The 19,050-nt window shown below is 41.3% G+C and overlaps 1 protein-coding gene across 2 annotated transcripts in view; it reads left to right on the forward strand.

Annotated features, from left to right (window-relative positions):
- Positions 1 to 17,768, forward strand: part of ADAMTS9 (ADAM metallopeptidase with thrombospondin type 1 motif 9) — a 179,460-nt gene extending 161,692 nt beyond the window's left edge. For both annotated transcript variants that reach the window (XM_049777108.1, XM_049777109.1), the window contains 3 exons: positions 1,471 to 1,562; positions 5,811 to 5,915; positions 17,673 to 17,768. In XM_049777108.1, coding sequence (XP_049633065.1) covers positions 1,471 to 1,562; positions 5,811 to 5,915; positions 17,673 to 17,762 — 287 coding nt within the window. In that variant the 3' untranslated portion in view covers positions 17,763 to 17,768. The remainder of the gene's footprint in view (positions 1 to 1,470; positions 1,563 to 5,810; positions 5,916 to 17,672) is intronic.
- Positions 17,769 to 19,050: the final 1,282 nt, after the last annotated feature.

The raw sequence follows: 19,050 nt of genomic DNA on the forward strand, positions 1-19,050 counted from the left end.
TGAACTAAGGCAGAAGAGGGGGGCGCTTCAGGGAGGTCTCCCACAATCCCAATATTGACATGATGATCTTAAAATCGCGTAGGAGTGAGTTGGCCATGAGGTGGGGCTATGGGGGAAAGTCAGGGTGAGAGCAGAAGTTTTTAAGGCCGAAAAGAAAGCAGAAAACAAACTCCAGAGCAAAGATATACAAGAGGATACGTGTCTTTCCAACTCTGCTCCCCCTCCAAGTACAGTGCTCCCTCTTACAAGGGCACAGAGCTAATTTATCTGCAGGTCAATTTATGGAAGAAAAATGAAGCACAAAATTACCTTTGCTCAACTCGGCTGAGCGTGGGCTGATGGCGTACTCCGGCCAACACTGCATTTTTGTTAGGGCCATTAATCATGGAAGTGGTTAAAGACAGCTAAAATATCCAAGTACGTTCCCTTGAACAGAGGAAGAGCGGGGAATAATGAATAATTAATTTTTCCTCATTAACACTGGACCCATCTATTGCTTTGCTTTCCTCTGGAGGTAAATTAAACCTGATTTGTACCGAGATATTTTTAATTGCCTGCAGCCAGACTGATTAAAGAAAAAAAAGGCAGGGAAGAGAGAGAGAAGCTGCAGTTTCTTCACTGAAAATAGCCCAGGCAAGTGGCAGGTCCCGCCTTTGTTTTTTGCAGAATGGGGGCTCAGCATTGCTTCTGCCCACAAAGATGAGCCTCGCAGAAATCCTCGAGGACCCCATCTGCTATTCCCCAAAGGAGAGGCAGGAAAGGATGAAGCGGCCTCGCATTGCCAGCAGCTCTTGGAGGATTCTCCCCTAACTCCTTCTAAGCCGATTGGCTCATTCCTAGAGTAGGTCTCAGGAGATACCAGAGGGTTAAAAACACCAGCATTGTTTTTATTGGCTTCTTTTTTTTTTCCTTTTTCTTTCTTTCTTTCTTTCTTTCTTTTTAACTACAAGTGAGCCCCATTAATGCTTTCAAGATGTGGGTTCTAATTGCTCCACATTTGGCAATAATAGTGCCTAGGCCACGGGAGGACAGAGGAAGCCTCAGGGAATGACTCTTAAGTAGCTGGAAATGTTTCTCTGGCTTATTCTCCCCTCTTCCCTGTCCTGGAGCCTCTGAGGCAGTGTCCAGAGGATTCTCTAGCACCCGTTACACTCCATGTACGAGGTGATTCACGTTTTTATTTATAGAGGAATTGATTCCAAAGTCATCTTGAATTCCTTTTTGGCCTCCTTCCCGTGAGAAGGCAGTACTGATAAAACCCAGGGACAGAGGCCCTCAGAACCACAAATGAAACGGGGGAAACTAGCACACATCTGGATCCTTTTACTTACTAATCATATTTTGGGTATTTTTCCCCCCACTCTCCCATGCCCTCTTCTTATTTCTCTATCCTTCTTCCCTGCTGTCTTCTTATAACTATGACGCCTCTTCTCTGCCTTTCCTTCCCTCTCTTTCTATGTCACTCCACAGCCACAGACTTACAGTTCGCCAGAACCAGCGAGGGTCACCCTGTGCCCTTTGCCACAGCTGGGGATTGCTACAGCGCTGCCAAGTGCCCACAGGTATGTGTCCAAACACTCCCTTCCAAGGGGCCACAGTGATCCTGTCCCCCCTCAAACACACACACTCACAAGGGCCCCTCAGCTGCATCTGTTCCTGGGAATGTAATTAGAACAGCTGCTTGAGAAGGCAATTTGACCACCTGCATCAAGAACCTCCCAAATGCTCACAGCTTCTTATCTAATAATTTGCAAGCCTCTGAGAGTTTCCCAGTGAATGGATCGGAGCTAAAGTTCAACATTTCGCACAATGTATCTGTTACAGTCATCAAAATATGGACCCCAAATAGACAGCGAGCAGCGAGGCTTGTCACATTATCATGGTTAGGGAAATGAATATCGATACGATCTGTGGAGAGCTGCTAAATGCTTCATAATTCCTTCTCTGAAAGGGGAGTCAAAACAAGCCCTGATTTGCATCTTTTGCCAATTTCTGTGGTGTAAATATTCTCCCCCCCTCTGGCTGATCTCCAGCTATCAACATGATGCCTTCAAGTGGAAAACCTGGGAGAAATGGACACAGTTGCTTCTCCAAAGCCATGGCACACAACTCTCAGTCACTGAAAATTCAGAATATTATAGGGTATAAGAAAAATTAGGGGCTGCAGAGATATCAAAGCAGTAGGGCATTTGCCTTGCATGCGGCCAACCCAGGACGGATGAATGGCAACCCATATGGTCCCCTGAGCCTGCCAGGAGCTTTTTCTGAGCACAGAGCCAGGAGTAACCCCTGAGCACCACTGGGCTTGATCCAAATAATAATAATAATAATAATAATAATAATAATAATAATAATAAAAATAAATATAAGAAAAATTTGACCTCTATAGGGCCTTTGGTGTTCAGGAGAGGAACGGTACAAATTCACCATCTACTGGAATTGCTCTGAACTTCACAGCCCCCTTCCGCAGTTCCACACTTTGTAGCCTAGTCATTGGTGTGGCAAGTTCCCACTTGCCTTTTGAAACACACTGTAATCAGCAACCTGGACTCATTTGATAAAGCAAGCATCAGTCTGCAGCAAGCAACTCCTGCAATTAGAAGATGAGACAGTATGAATTGGGTGACCCTGGCTCAAGAGTGGGCCCCATCATTTTTCTCCCCTTGCTTCTGTCTGAGTCTTCACAGAACCAATGCTCAAGAACTTCCACTTGACTTCTGAAACTGCAGAAATCTGGAGATCGGACAATACATGACAATCTGTCTCCCTGGATAGTACTGTCTCCCTGAGCTGGATGGACACCCAACCACAGAGACCCTGCAAAGACAAGCACATCTGAATTTTCTTTTAACAAAGTGTTTTCTCAGTCCTGAGCTTTAGCAAGCCACTGCTAAACGTTTTAGAGATGTGAAAAGGAAGCTCTCTGGGGAGAAGGAAAATAAACCAAGAGCATGATGGTGAAAGGGGGCTTTTTCTCCATTAAGCAGGAATTGAAAACTTTTGAAGTTTTCAGTGTCTTTAGTGTTTTTTTGTAGGGTCTTTAGTGCCTCGTTGAAGACTTCAAATACCCCACTGCTAGGGGTTGCCTTTAATAGCTGGTAGATTAGTCCCATCCTGCCTTGTCAGGCAGGTGTGCAGGAAATGTTAAGGAAAGGTTATTTGCATTTATCTATTACACTAATTCACAAACAAATGAACTGATTCATAAATCCTGTTGCTAAAGCCACTGAGAAACTAAGATGCATTTCTCTTTCAATCTCCCCTCCACCAACACATCATTCAAAAATCATCAGGCACTTTTAGAGTTAGGTTCCTTAGATGTTCTTAAGCACCAGTTCTGTTTCTAAAAGATGTGTCTTTTCCTCATGCCTTTTTCAGGCAAGGCTCCCTATGTTCTTGCATGATTGTGAAAGCCACCTCTACTGAGTAGATGGCTCCAGGGTGGCCTAATGATAGCACATATTAATCATGTTCCATATTGTTCAAAGGAAAGCCACTTATCTGAAGTTTCATGAACCACAAGAATCAAGATTCCAGGATAAAGCCGTCCTCTGTGGTTTTCAATCTTTGGTCCTCAGAGAGGAGCTGGTCTGCAGAAATTGCCCTGCTGGCCTTGCAGAAAATCATCTTTACTGACTTCTGATGCAGGCATTTCATGTATGAAGCTGCAATAAGATTTTCAGTATTGATGCTTTGGCTTAATTCTGTACTGTGAAGGAAGCTTTGTGCTATGGGCTATTAACCTCTCTGGCCTCTATACACCAAATGCTAGTAGAACACCGTAGATGTGGTGGAGTTTGCTATGGCCACTAAAAATGGTTCCTGAGAAGCATTGTCGTATGCAATTGACAGCCACTGACTTAGACCAAATGGGTTTCCCATCACAATAAGACATAGGAATACTACTTGCTTTTCCTTAAAAATGTGACATTGAGGGGCTAGAGCTCTAGCACCGCGATTGGGCGTTTGCCTTGCACATGGCTGAACCAGGATGGACCTGGGTTTGATCCCCAGTGTCCCATATGTTCCCCCAAGCCGGGAGCGATTTCTGAGCGCATAGCCTGAGTGTGCCCCCCCCAAAAAAAAAAGTGGCATTGAAAACTCACAGATAAGTCAGGAAAGATTTATGAAACTAACATGCAGAGGAGAACAGAAAGTTACCCCTAGATTTTTATTTTTATTTTTTTGCTTTTGGGGCCACACCCAGCTCTACATAGAGCTTACTCCCTGGTGATGGTCATCAAATTCAGCATGCAAAGCTAGCAGCATATATACAAGTGCCTTGCCTTCCTACTATCTCTCTGGTTCCTCGTCCTAGAAATCTTGATAGAAGAGCCAGGATACCATGTTTATTGCATGTCCCAACCATGACTGACTGATCCAAACAGGCAGCGTCATCCCCAGGTGCATTGTCTTTATTAAGCATGAGCTGAAAGGCTCACAAGACAGGATTAGAAGGTGCTATTGGGTTTTTGTTTGTTTTGTTGTTTTATTTGCTTTTGGACATACCCGGGGCTTGCTTATAGCCCTGAGCCCAGGGATGACTCCTGTTGGGGTTCAGGGAACCTTATGGGATACAGTGGATCCAAGCAAATTGGTCCTTTGCTAGGCAACTATTCTACCCACTGTACTATCTCCATGGCCCCTGAAAGGTGTTTGGTTTCTGGATATCCCTCAGAATACCAGCCTAGGTTCTCTGCTTATTTCATCTAGTCCTTACTAAGGCCCTCAAAAGGAAGGTACTATTATTACTTCCCCTTTTATATTCCATTTTTTTAAAATAAAAATAAAAAAATCCATCAGTATCTAATCTCAAGTGCAATGGCTGAATTTACCCTTTAGATTTGACTGATGACGTGTTCTCTGCCTTAGTTAATAAAAGCTCTGTGACCTAGGACCAAATTTGCAAGAACAGGGAGGAAAACAGGCGACTTGGAAGGCACAGAACATTTTTAAGCTCCCAAATGCTCCCAGTTGGAGGAAAAAACCTCAAGAGAAGATTTTGGCGCCTTCCGGGAGTCGGCTTTGAAAAACGAAACCTAAGACAGCAAGCTAGGATCCCTGTGGTGCGATCTCCTACGAAATAAATACCCGTAGATCGCTTTAAAAAAAAAATGCGGCGGTGGCAGCAACGTCCCTGGCAGCCTCAAGCGGGCCGCGCTCACCCTCTGCTGGCACATCTGGAAAACGCACTTGATGTTTTGCTTTTGGGCACCATTGGGAGCTGGAGAGCCTCTGGCTCTTAGGTCTCCAGATGCGCTTGGCAATCAATATTACTTGGTGGCATTTTTGCTCCTGAGTAACACCGAAATATCTGGTAGTCAATGGGGCCTGGGAGAGACTGAAGACTTTGAAGTCAGAAAAGAAAAAAAAAAAAAAAGTGTGTGGGCTGGAGAAATAACCCAGAGGTAGAGCCTTGCACGCAGCAGAACCTGGACTGACTCAGGTTCGACCCTCAGCATCCCATATGGTCCTGAGCTTGCCAAGAGCAATTTCTGAGCACAGAGCCAGGAGTAACCAGTGAGAGCCGCCGAGTGTGGCCCCCCAAAAAAAAAATTATAAAAAAAAAAATAAAAGATGTTTTGGGTATCCAGACAGAAACGAGCCACCCTCTCTGTGCCTCAATTTCTCCATCTATAAACACTATTTTCATTTCCAAGAGTCCCAGGCAGGATGGATGGAGCTGAGAGCAGGCAACAGGGCCGAGAGTTCCCCCTTGCAAAGCAAAACATTCTAGGAATACTTGTCCTCATTCAGGCTTATGATCTACTTTGCAGGGTGCTAATAGTCTTCTTGGCTGTTTCTTCCAGGGTCGCTTCAGCATTAACCTCTACGGAACCGGCCTGTCTCTAACGGATTCTGCCCGATGGATCTCCCAAGGGAACTATGCGGCCTCGGACATTAAGAAGTCACAGGTTGGTCTCCAGTTTCCAGCATGGACAGAATTGGATTTGTGTCCATTACCATCTCCCACTCAGGGCAGTGGCCCTGTCTAATGCCCCCGAGCATGCCTCCCCTCTCTAGGGCTGCAGAGAGGGTAGGGAGGGAAGGAGGAATGGTGAATTCTACCTATCATTCTGCAAACCTGAGCAATGAACCCCGCCATGGTGCTAAGGCCAAGGTTGTGGGATTCCCCGCTATGACCATCTATGAACTTAGAGGAAATAATGCTTGTTCTGGTGAAATTCCAGGAGGGATAATTTCTAGGTGAGGTGATGAGGAGCTTGGAGAAACACTTGGGGCTCTTGCTGTTGGGTGTTAGTGGCTCCCAATTAAGTATGGCAGCATACGCATGCAGCCAGCCTGAGTCGTGTGTGGCTTCTAGATCTGGGTGTCACTCCCCTAATTCCCTTATGAAGAAATTCCTAACTCAAGTGCCAGGACCTGATATTCCCCAGCTGGTTTGGCTTCTCTTGCAGAGGCAAGACTGAAAGTTCTTGGGTTCTGGATTGACAAGTGTGGACAGGCAGGGTGGAAGCGGTTCTCCTTCACAGCTTAGCCTCCCAGGCAGGAGCAGTTCCTGGGACATTGGGAAATTGACCCAAGTAAGGATTGGGTGACCCCGGTCCCAGTTCCCTGTCTCCAGTTCACCTCTCCACTGTGGGTAGGGAAGGAGGAGAATTGGCAAAGTAAAATAGGATTTCAAAGTAGGGTTGCCCATAAAATGCAGGATGCCCAGGGAATAAGCGACCTCATTAAAAAAAAACAAACAAAAAAACAGTCATTTTTGACTAGGAATATGTCTTGCACATTGCGTGAGATACACTACAAAGCATTTATTAGCTAGTTAAAAAGTGTTGTTTATCTTAAAGTTCCATCTTCCTGGGTATCTTATATTTTCATTTGCTAAATCTGGCAATGCAATTGAGATCAAAGTTTTTTCTCTCTCTCTCTTTCTCTCTCTCTCTCATACACACACACACACACACACACACACACACACACACACAAACACACACACACCATGAAAATATCAACTTCCTAGTCTCGTTTTAACTGCCAAGGTAAAATTCCCTTTCATAAAAGACTCACTCTAGGGCCAGAGCAATATTACAGCATGTAGGGTGATTACCTTGTATGTGGCTGACCCCGATTTGATTCCAAGCACTCCATACGGTCTCCTGGACCCCACAAAGAGTAAGCCCTGGGAACTGCTGGGTGTGGCCCCCAAGCCCAAAAGTAGATAAAAAAGAAAAAGACTCACCCTTTCAGTTAAGCCAGACTACCACAGCTTTGATGTGGCTATATTGACTGCTCCTACATTAATCATGAAATGTTCTTCTTGCACTGCAAGCAATAAAAAAGTAGCTGAGACCGTACATGCTTTTTCTAGCACATGCTCTCATGCCCTGAATCTGTAATGTTCTTTCCTACTCCTGCCCTCAAGGCTTCTTTATTTTTATGCTTCAATGGCCTAGAAGAATAAAACAATCAACGGCCCCAAAATGTGGTTGAACGTGAAGTATGATTATGTAGGAAACCAACCATGACATAGCTTGCATGGACTCTATTTAGTATTAGCCCCGTGGATAGTTTTCAGCCAGAACTAAAAATAATTACGGGCAGGAGCGCCATCTAGTGGTGGAAAAGTGATTTGCTTTGCTAACAATAATTGTCAGCATTTCCGTCTTTTTTTTTTTTTTTTTTTATCTTTTTTTTCTTTTTTTCTTTTTGGTTTTTGGCTGTGATGCTCAGGGGTTACTCCTGGGTATGCGCTCAGAAATCACTCCTGGCTTGGAGGGATCATATGGGACACTGGGAGATCTATCCACTGTCCGTCCTAGGTTGTGCAAGGCAAACACCCTACTACTTGCGCCACTGCTCTGGCCCCGTTTTTCTTTATTTTCTCGTTCTCTCTCTTTTTTTTTCTTGTCATACCCCGCAGCACTCAGGGGCTACTCCTGGCTCTATGCTTAGAAATCGCTCCTGGCAGACTCAGGGGACCATATGGATGCCGGGATTCGAACCATCGACCTTCTGAATGCAAGGCAAACGCCTTACCTCCATGCTATCTCTCCGGCCCCAGGCCTCCTTTTTCTAATCTTGATGTTGCATAATATCTCAGAGAACCTGAGGAATCCCAGGAACCAAGACTGAGCTAACTTCTGGTCAAGCTCTCTACCTGCCCCGCCTGCCGCTCTGCAGATAAGCACTCTCTAGGGACAAAGCCTCAGAATCAGCCTTCTACAGCTGAAGTCATTAGGGAAGAATGCATTCTGTGTTTCTTTCCTTTTCATAGAGTCCCATTAAACAGCTGTATGTTGGAGACTGGAATGAAGTATTCAGAAAGAGACCTTGAAACTGCATTCTAGTCATTTCCTAAGTCCACACTTCTGCATCGTAATCATGGCCTGCAGGATTTAAAAATCCAGCAGAGCTGGCTGGCTTGGGATGAACTGAAACAGTTTCTCACCTATGTTCATTCTCAGACCTGGGACCAAATTTTGCAAATAAGTGTTCAAAGTTAAACCAGCCATGGTATTTTTTTTAATTTCAACTGAATAATCAGAGTTCTATAAAATCTTCTTTGGAACAGTATTTCTGATCCTGTATCACTGATATTCACCATCCCTTTTCCCCTGAAGGACTAAGATTTGGTCTCTGACTAGCTGCTTTGAACCTAGTCACTGTTTTCTTTTCCAAAATTTCAATGTCCATTCAAACAATCAGTCCACACTTAACCTCACTATTCTTCAAAGAGCTACCTAGGGGGTGAAAATACAATGAAAAAGTCAATTTTCCAAACCTGCTTGGCAATAAAAGGTTTTCTCCAAGCAAAAATTGTGTTTTTTTCACAGCAAAACTGAGTTCTGGCTACCAATTGGAAAGCATGAAACATGATTCCACCCCAGGGTTTCAGATTGATTAGACTGGGGCCCAAGTTATAATACAGCAAATGGAACAATTCTCTAGCAACCAACTCACATTTGATCCCTAGTCTTCCACTTGGGCCTCAAAGCCCATCAGAAGTGATCTCTGAGCTCAGAGCCAGGAGTAATTTGTGAGTACCGCTGGGTGTGCCCCCCCCCCCAAAAAAAAAAGCAAACTGATCAAACTGATCAAATCTCCAGGTTAGGTTCACTGTTGGCTCCTATGGGAAATGAAAAGAATGCTTTTCTGATTTCAACTCATAATATAATGATTTTGCCGCTGAAATAGTAGTTTATTGGGAAATTTATATGTATGAAGTACCTGTATTCATCTGAGCACTCTCTTTAAACTCTTGGGAGGTTAAGTCTAGGTCCACAGTGGTCGACAACCTGCGGCTCTCGAGCCACATGTGGCTCTTTTCACTTTTAATTTGGCTCTTCTGTGTGCCAGGCGACTGCTCCAGGAGTCAGGACTCTTCTCCTAGCCTCTGTCAGTGCGTGCCCTGTGTGGCTCTCAAAATAAATTTTAATCGTGGTTTTGGCGAGATTTGGCTCAGTTGAAAAAAAGGTTGCTGACCACTGGTTTAGGAGATGTGGGGAGGGGTGTGTGGCTTTGGTAGTGGCATAATTCTGCCCAGCTAGCAACAGGTCAAGTGCTAACATTCCAGGGGAAAGCCCACAGTGTCTACAGAATTAAGAGCCACAGCACACAGACTCAAGTGGGTTGCCCAAGTATGCACTTACCAGTTCTGTTTAATTTCTCTAGATGCCTCCACTTTTTCCACTATGCAATGGATTATGGTGGCTCTTATCCTATTTGGGTTCTTATAAGGCATAGATGAGATAAAGATATCAAACTGGACACAGAGAAGGCACACAACATTAACTGTTGGTAGCTTAAGGTTTTAGAGGTCTGAAGTTTGTCGCAGCATTTCAGAAGTTGGCTGGGGTAACTTGACATAGCTAATGGAACCACTGATAAGACCACTGGTCTGGCAAGATTCATATTTTCACATGGGTTTTGCCCCCTTCCCATCTGGAGAGAGACTTGTCATCAGCCACTGGCTGCAGAAACATGGCTCAGTTCCTAAAGAATTTCTACATTTTTTTTTTTGGTTGCTTTTTGGACTACACCCGGTGTTGTTCAGGGGTTATACCTGGCTATATGCTCAGAAGTCATTCCTGGCTTGGGAGACCATATGGGATGCTGGGGGATGAAACTGAAGTTCATTCTAGGTTAACTGCATGCCAGGCAAATGCCCTACAACTTGCGCCACCACTCTGAGTCAAATTTCTACTTTCTTTGTGCCTATATAATGGACAGTAAGACAAGTGACCTAGGTATGAGCACTCAGGAGATTCTGGAATTGGGAATTCCTCCTCAGTAATACTCTGAAGGTACTCAGACTCAAAAGGCCCTGGAGAACTGCGTAGAAAGCCCTCCTATTCCACAAGCCTATACTCAGGATGCCTTTTAGTACTCTACCTAGAAGAAGGTCCTAGAACAAATGTGTAGAGCCAAGACAAATGAAGGAAAGTTCACTTCAGACCAATGAGAGGGATGTTCACAGCCCTTTCTTGTCTTGCATGTTGAAGAAAAGTATAGAATGTGGGAGCCACTCAAGGTCTATTTTTCTAAGATCAGAGGATAAATTGTGAATCCGAGAATTGCTTTTACATAAGAAATTAAAGTATGTTGTATTAGAATAGAAGAAATAGATCGTTTTCCTATCATTTTGTTCATTTACAACCAGGAAGTTAAAGTAACCTGAGATAAACATGCATCTATATGCAGAATCAACTCATCTTTATCTACTTCAGACTGACTCTTAAAATAGCCTTCTCTTATGAAAAAGCTCCCCAGAGCTGTAGCACAGCAGCAGGGCATTTGCCTTGCATGAGCTAACATGGGACAGACCCAAGTTTGATTCCTAACATCCCATATGATCCCCCTAGCCTGCCAGGAGAGGTCTGAGTGCAGAGCCAGGACTAACCCCTAAATGCTGCTGGATGTGTCCCCCAAACAAACAAATGAAAAACAAAATAACAACAACAAAAAAAAAACAATTTTTATACACCTAGTATAAAAATCATACTCCAGTGGAGTCAAATTCCACTTTGTATATGTATATGCCTTTTATTTTGTTGGTTTCTGAAGAAGTTAGGTAATACATAGGTATTTGGACTTGAGTAACAGTCTAGGACTAGATATTAGGAAAGAACACATAAACTGCTTGTGCGCAAATTTACTACCAGCACATTTTGAAGAAATGTAAATAAGCTCACTTCTGTCAAAGGTAGACCAGAGTCCTAAATCACAGGAGCCTGCCTTCCCAAATTATGCTGACCTAGGAAATGGTAACTGGTGAAAGTATAAAGCACAATATATTCCAGTGAAACAGAGAGCTGTTCTTTTTAATTCTACAGAATCATTCCAGCTAGGCTTACAAAGTACTCAGAGAAAAGAGCTTTTTAGAAGGCCTTACTAATGAAGAAATAAAACTTATCCACAATTAGGGTTCCATTATATTGAGAGGAGCTCCTCAGATATGGAAACATGTGCCCTTCTCACTGAAATACACACCAAATCCATGGTCATCATGTGAAAGCTGTTCATTTTCTTAGTACATTTTCTTTTTTAACTCTGTAGTAAAAATGCTTCATCTAAGACTTAATCTAAATTAAATCAAGAAGGTTCTAATTAATAAAACAACATGATTCTTTTTTTTAATTTCTTTTTTTTTATTTAAATAACTTTATTACATACATGATTGTGTTTGGGTTTCAGTCATGTAAAGAACACCACCCATCACCAGTGCAACATTCCCATCACCAATGTCCCAAATCTCCCTCCTCCCCACCCGACCCCCGCCTGTACTCTAGACAGGCTTTCTATTTCCCTCGTACATTCTCATTCTTAGGATAGTTCAAAACGTAGTTATTTCTCTAACTAAACTCATCCCTGTTTGTGGTGAGCTTCATGAGGTGAGCTGGAACTTCCAGCTCTTTTCCTTTCGTGTCTGAAAGTTGTTATTGCAAGAATGTCTTTCATTTTTCTTAAAACCCATAGATGAGTGAGACCATTCTGTGTTTTTCTCTCTCTCTCTGACTTATTTCACTCAGCATAATAGATTCCATGTACATCCATGTATAGGAAAATTTCATGACTTCATCTCTCCTGACAGCTGCATAATATTCCATTGTGTAAATGTACCACAGTTTCTTTAGCCATTCATCTGTTGAAGGGTATCTTGGCTGTTTCCAGAGTCTTACTATGGTAACTAGTGCTGCAATGAATATAGGTGTAAGGAAGGGATTTTTGTATTGTATTTTTGTGTTCCTAGGGTATATTCCTAGGAGTGTTATAGCTGGGTCGTATGGGAACTCAATTTCCAGTTTTTGGAGGAATCTCCATATTGCTTTCCATAAAGGCTGAACTAGATGGCATTCCCACCAGCAGTGGATAAGAGTTCCTTTCTCTCCACATCCCCGCCAACACTGCTTGTTCTCATTCTTTGTGATATGTGCCAATCTCCGGGGTGTAAGGTGGTACCTCATAGTAAACAACATGATTCTTACAAAACCCACTATCAGTAATTTAAAAATTACCTGGACTTGCCCTTCTCTCTCTGAAAAAAAAAAAAAGATAATAGAGATCCACACACATTTAGAATACTCTGATCATTATATTATGTACTTAAATGTGTGCCCTAGGCAGCCACTTTCTATGCTCTTTTTTATTTACAGTAAACCTATGAAGTGAAATTAATATCCATATTTTTCAGAGGGACAGAAAATTAAGACTAAAAGAAGTTATTTAAAGACATAATAAGGTCAGGAAGAATACTATAGTGAGTAGTATGCTTGCCTTGCACACAGCTGATCCAGTTTTTATTCCCAATGCCATATACAGTACCTTGAGTACTGTTGGGTGTGACCACCCCCCCCAAAAAAGAAAAACCCAACAAAGATAGAGTACAAGCACCAAGCAGTCTGAATCAGGTCAGGACAGCTCTGGAGAAAGAAGTAACTTTGATGAGATTCAAGACATTCCAACATATTGGCATCCTCTGCACTTTCCTCACATACATTTTTTAATTTTTTAATTAAATTTTTTATTTTTAAATTTGAAGCATCAGAATTTACTAAACAGTAAGTGATAGAGTTCTGTACATATAGTGTTCCAGAGTATCTGCTTCCTTCCATCATTGTCTTGTGGTCCCCTAACTACAACTCTTACCCCACTATCCTTGGTAAGCTTAGATCTGTAAACCAGTTCTCGGGTTCTATTTTATTTGACCATTTGTTATTTCCTTGTGATGTTTCTTTATACCCCACACATGTCAGAGATCGTACTGTATCTGTCCATCTCTTTCTGGCTAACTTGACTCAGCATGATAACTTACCGTTCCATCCACATAGCAGCAAATTCAATGTTTTCATTGATTTATCTTTATTTTTAAAATGAGATTATTCATTTTGTACACAGGACTTTCACAGTTTGCTCATGTAAACCAAATCCCTGTTCTTCAGGTTCTAGGAATGTAGCTGAAAGTTATCCCAAAAGGTATAGTTCAGACACAAATATGATTTACCCCCACTGTTACTCCCAGTAGCAGAATATGTAAAATATCTTAGATGCTAAGCATTAGGCAGGAGTGGAGGGTTTAGTAGCTAAGAGGACTGGATAAATTTACAGTTGGGCATGATACCACAGTTAAACAAGGAATTATTCATAACATGGTAACACATTTATAGCAAAGGAATGAATTAGCATAGAGTATGAATTACATTCAGCATTGGCCTTTGCATTCATTCAATAATGTGTATTTATAATTGCTACGAACTATATACATATCAAGTTCTGAAAATCTTAGATTTAAACAAGATCATGACTGCCATGATGGGTTACATTTTGGTAGGAGAAAAAACTGTTAAGAGATAATTACCCAAAGTTTTGGTATTCTGCTTTGCAGCAGGTAACTAGGTCAGGAAAATATGATGTGGAAAGTGGGCTTTTGGTTTGGTTCTAAAGAATTAAACATTCAATTAAACTTGGGGTAGTTGGGTACAGACAGGGAGAGGAAGAGAGAAATTGCTTGCGCAAAGGTCATATTTATGAAGTGAATATCAGAAAAATAATCCAAAGAAATTTAGAGGTAGAAGCTAGAAGGAAAGGAAGGACTAAGATAAATCAAGATAGGAAGGCAGATGTATACAGAATCTTAGACAAACTTTTCTGTAAAAGGCCAGATAAAACTGATTTTAGAATTGCCAGGCAATAAACAAAAATAAAATATTATATCATATATCATTATATATATATTATTATATATAATATATTATATATTATATATATTATATCATATATCATATAATATATAAAATATTATATATTATATAATATATTATATCAAAATATAGTGCATTTGCTAAAATTATTGATTATATTTAAAATATAATGTTTTGTAAATTTTTTTGTAACAAAGAACACCCAAGAGAAGAATGCAACATTGAGATAGGATAGCATTTTGGTGAATTCGTCTTTTATCACTTTAGTAAGTGTTTGCAAATGTATACATGTTGCTGCTATTCTGAAAAAATATTTTATGGAATTCATTTTTTACATAAATATTTTTACATGGATAGATATTGCAAACAGAATATCACCTACATTATGTAATTCTAATTGAATATATTTTTACTTTGGAGGCAATTCAGTTTTTGTACTTTAGCAAGACTTTAGCAAGTCTTGCTTTTTGCAGAGTAATCACTTGATACTGAAAGGGCGGTGGAAGCTTTCTCAATTGCCTCATTAAGTGCATTTTGTGATATGAAAAAAATTTGTTGCGCTTACATCAAATTCCAAAAATTGTTGCAAGAACTCAACTCAAATTAAGAAATAGACAGTGTTGGGCCCGGAGAGATAGCTCAACGGCGTTTGCCTTGCAAGCAGCCAATCCAGAACCAAAGGTGGTTGGTTCGAATCCCGGTGTCCCATATGGTCCCCCGTGCCTGCCAGGAGCTATTTCTGAGCAGACAGCCAGGAGTAACCCCTGAGCATCGCCGGGTGTGGCCCAAAAACCAAAAAAAAAAAAAAAAAAAAAAAAAAAAGAAATAGACAGTGTAAATTTGTGTGAAATAAAAATATAACTTCTTATTTTAACTTTTAACATTAAAGGAAGTACATGAAGTTGATTTAGCAGTTTTTATTTTTCAGCAGTGCTATTATTGAAGTGATTTTAGCGTAGTATAAGCTTTTCCTAAAAGTGGTTTTGCCTTATCATTTTAAGTTCAGCCTTTAGGATAGCAAGCCTGTATCAGAAGTGAATATCCAACTGCAGTACTTGAAAGTTCTTGCTCAAAAGCAAGCAAGCAAGCAAACAAACAAACAAAAACACTCATCTTGACCCAAGTTTAAAATTCACAAGGTAGTTGCTAATGCTGATTAAAAAACAAAACAAAACAAAACTACATCATGTGATGGTTAAGCTCATGCCTGCAAAACAAACTTATCATTGACATTATTATAATCATGATGGTTAGAATACTTTCCACAAGTGCCTACCAATGACACAGTGAATATTCATAAGCTTTAAACATCTTAGATTTTTACCAACATAGTAAGTTTGTCCGACTAAAGCTATTTCTGCCTCACACCATTTATCGCCATCAGTGGCCACCACATCCTAGGAGATGATTTTCAGGGGTGCTAAACTTGTATTTTCTCAGAAACATTGAAACTGGCTCACCTGAAATTCTCACACAAGCTAACCTACAGACTGATGGTTCCATCATTTCTTGCTCCTATTTGTCTTCTCAAACAAAGCAACAGCTGAATAGCATTAGGGAACATATGACTTACCAGGAACCTAGGAAGCCCTTCCTAGGAATTTCCCTTGTTTCCTTGTTGACCACTGATGTTGTTTTCTGGGTCCAGTACATTATATTTTGTTTGTTTGTCTTGGGGCCACACATGGTGGTTCTCAGAGGTTACTCCTGGTTCTGCACTTAGGAATTAATCCTGGTGGTATTCAGGAGACCATATGGGATATGGGAATATAACCTGAGTTGACCAAGTGCAAGGAAAATACCCTGTGCTATTGTTTTCCATTGCATTTTAAATAGCTAGTCTTCCCCCAAAAAAATAGGTCTTAATTTTTTCCTAAAATTTTATCATTTTTTCAATTTTTTATAATTCACCTTTGCTAAAATATGCTTCGTAAACAAATGAGCCAGCCCCTTAGAACTTGCTCGTGTGTGTATGTGTGTGAGAGAGAAAAAGAGAAATTATGCTTTATCCTGAGCTGTGCCACTCAAGTTTTCTAAATCTCTTCCCATTGCTTTCTTATAAATGGAAATAATGGGATAAATGCTGAGTTCATAATCTGTTGTAGAACATTTTCTTTGAGCTCAGCTGAAGTGCTGTGGCATGAAAAATGCAATGCATTGTCATCGAAATTTGGTAACTGAATCATCCATAGCCACTGTACCTGAAAAGTGCAATATTAAAATTCTACTAGGTTCTTTCATTTTGATAGAATGGCATTTAATAATAATTTTCAAAGATAGTGCTAGGACTGAAGAGATAGTACAGTGAGCAGGGTGCTTACCTTGCATGTAGCCGACCTAGGTTCAGACCCCAGCATTACATACAGTCTCCTGAGCCCTGCCAGGTATGATCCTTGTGCTCAAAGTCAGTAGTAAACTTCCTGCAATCTCCCCAAAAAAAAAGAAAATGTCCCTAAATATGGCCAGATTATCCCTAGCTCAGCATCCTTGGATTCTAGAACTGAATTACAAGCCTGGTTGGCAGAAAATTACTGGGAGTGTGGGAATGGCCCCTGGACCACCTAACATTGCTTGAAGACCCCCTTTTTAAATTAATATAAGTTTTAAAGTTATAAAGTAAAAATGTTATGGTAGAGCAAAAACTATGACCTTCAAAACACTATTAAGTTCAACTGCCACTGTGATTTTTTTTATTATAATATAATTTTATTTTGATCATAGTGGCTTACATATTGGTGTCAATAATATTTTAGGTACATATTCACATAAAATCAGGAGGGATTCCCATCCATCACCAAATTGTTCTCCCTACCCGTCCGTTTTTGTCTTCCCTCCCATTTCTTCTTCCCTCACCCCCAGGGTGGCTAGAATATGTGGTCCCCTCTGTATCTAACCTATTACTTAGTAGTCTTGCACCTGTTTGGTTTTGAGGCCTCCCTTATTTCCCCCTCTAACTGGAGGCAAGACCAGCTATTTCGAGTTACGTGGTTTTGCCTGAAAAAGAAAAAAGTAATAAATTGGGGTAAGAGTCTAATACCCCGAAAATGGGCGGAACTGTGATTTTAGTATTCTGGCCAGCCACAGAAGGAGAGGAGGGTCATTGTAGCCAGAATGCAGCCAGGGATGTAAGGTCAATGAAAGAATGTGGCTGAGTTTTACTAAGCTTTTATTCATGGACACAGAAATTTGAATTTCCTATATTATCACATGTCAAGACATAGAATTTTTACTTTGCTTCTGTGCAACCATTTAAACATAGAAAAGCTATTATTGACTTTTGGCCATGCAGAAAGAAGTGGCAACATTGGGCCAACAGGCCATAGTTTTATAACTCATTGCTTATAAACCATAGTGAACATATCAGGCTCTGGTTCTCTTCAATTGGTCCACCTACTATGTTCCTGCAAGACCCATTTTCCCAAAAGCCACCAAGTTCTCTGAAATCACTGATCAATCAGTCTGGGGAGACTTCTAATCATTGTGAGTCTAAGGCAATATGTCTCTTTGCAGGATGGTACCCGAGTTGTAGGGAAATGCGGTGGATACTGTGGAAAATGTGCACCATCCTCTGGCACTGGCCTGCAGGTTCGAGTTTTATAGTTAAGGTGAGTCTCTCTCCCTTCTTCCCCTCCTTTCTTCTTTCTGTAGTTTCATCATTGGCAAATATAGGCAGGTCAGTTGCCTGCATCTGGTACCTAACTGTTCAGTAACTTAAAGCTCATTCAATAATAGTCTGCTTTTCCTCTCCTGTTTATTTCTCCTCATGACCAGGATCATTTAGGCTTTCCCCTTTAAATATAAGGGGTTCCTGCCTCAGATTCCTGGTTCCAGCTATAGAGAATGCAGGATTCTTTTTGTGTTTGTTTGTTTGTTTGTTTGTTTGTTTGGGAGCCGCAGTCAGCAATGCTATTGCCAAGGATTGGATCCTGGCCTCCCATATGCAAAGTATGCGTTCTGGCACATAGCATGCTTTCTACAGCTAATATCAGTGCCCACAACTCAGCTGTTGATAATACACTCAATAGAAGAATGAACATGAAAATAAGTAGCAAAAGAAAAAAGACAACTTGGGGTCGGAGAGATGGCATGGAGGTAAGGTGTTTGCCTTCCATGCGGAAGGTCAGTGGTTCAAATCCCGGCATCCCATATGGTCCCCTGAGCATGCCAGGAGCAATTTCTGAGCATAGAGCTAGGAGTAACCCCTGAGCACTGCCAGGTGTGACCCAAAAACAAACAACAACAACAAAAAAAAAAAAAAGAAAAAGAAAAAGATAACTCTCCCTGGGCCTTTTATGTCAGGCACTTTGCAGACATCTTTTCATTGATTCTTCACCACAGAACCACAAGGTGGGGCTGTTATCCTCATTTTCCAGATGGAACCATGAAGATATATCAGTGAAGCCACTAGCTAGTCAGAATAAAGTCCTATGGCCAAATCCAAGGATGTCCTACCCCAGCACTGATGCTCCCAGTTGACACTTGTACAACAAACCTGTAGCAGAGTGTATCTTAAGAACTAGCATGATGGGCCCGGAGAGATAGCACAGCGGCGTTTGCCTTGCAAGCAGCCGATCCAGGACCAAAGGTGGTTGGTTCGAATCCCGGTGTCCCATATGGTCCCCCGTGCCTGCCAGGAGCTATTTCTGAGCAGACAGCCAGGAGTAATTCCTGAACAACGCCGGGTGTGGCCCAAAAACCAAAAAAAAAAAAAAAAAAAAGAACTAGCATGATTACAATTACTGGGAACTTGTTATAAATTTAAATTTTCAAAAATTTACAAGTCATATGTTTTTAAATTTGAACATCCCTGGTCTAAATACATCCATTATGCTTCAAGAGCTCCCTCTTTTGGGCAGAGTATGTATATCACATTTTTCTTAGCCAAGTA

Source organism: Suncus etruscus, chromosome 7 (genome assembly GCF_024139225.1).
Source record: "Suncus etruscus isolate mSunEtr1 chromosome 7, mSunEtr1.pri.cur, whole genome shotgun sequence".
Taxonomy (NCBI): Eukaryota; Metazoa; Chordata; class Mammalia; order Eulipotyphla; family Soricidae; genus Suncus; species Suncus etruscus.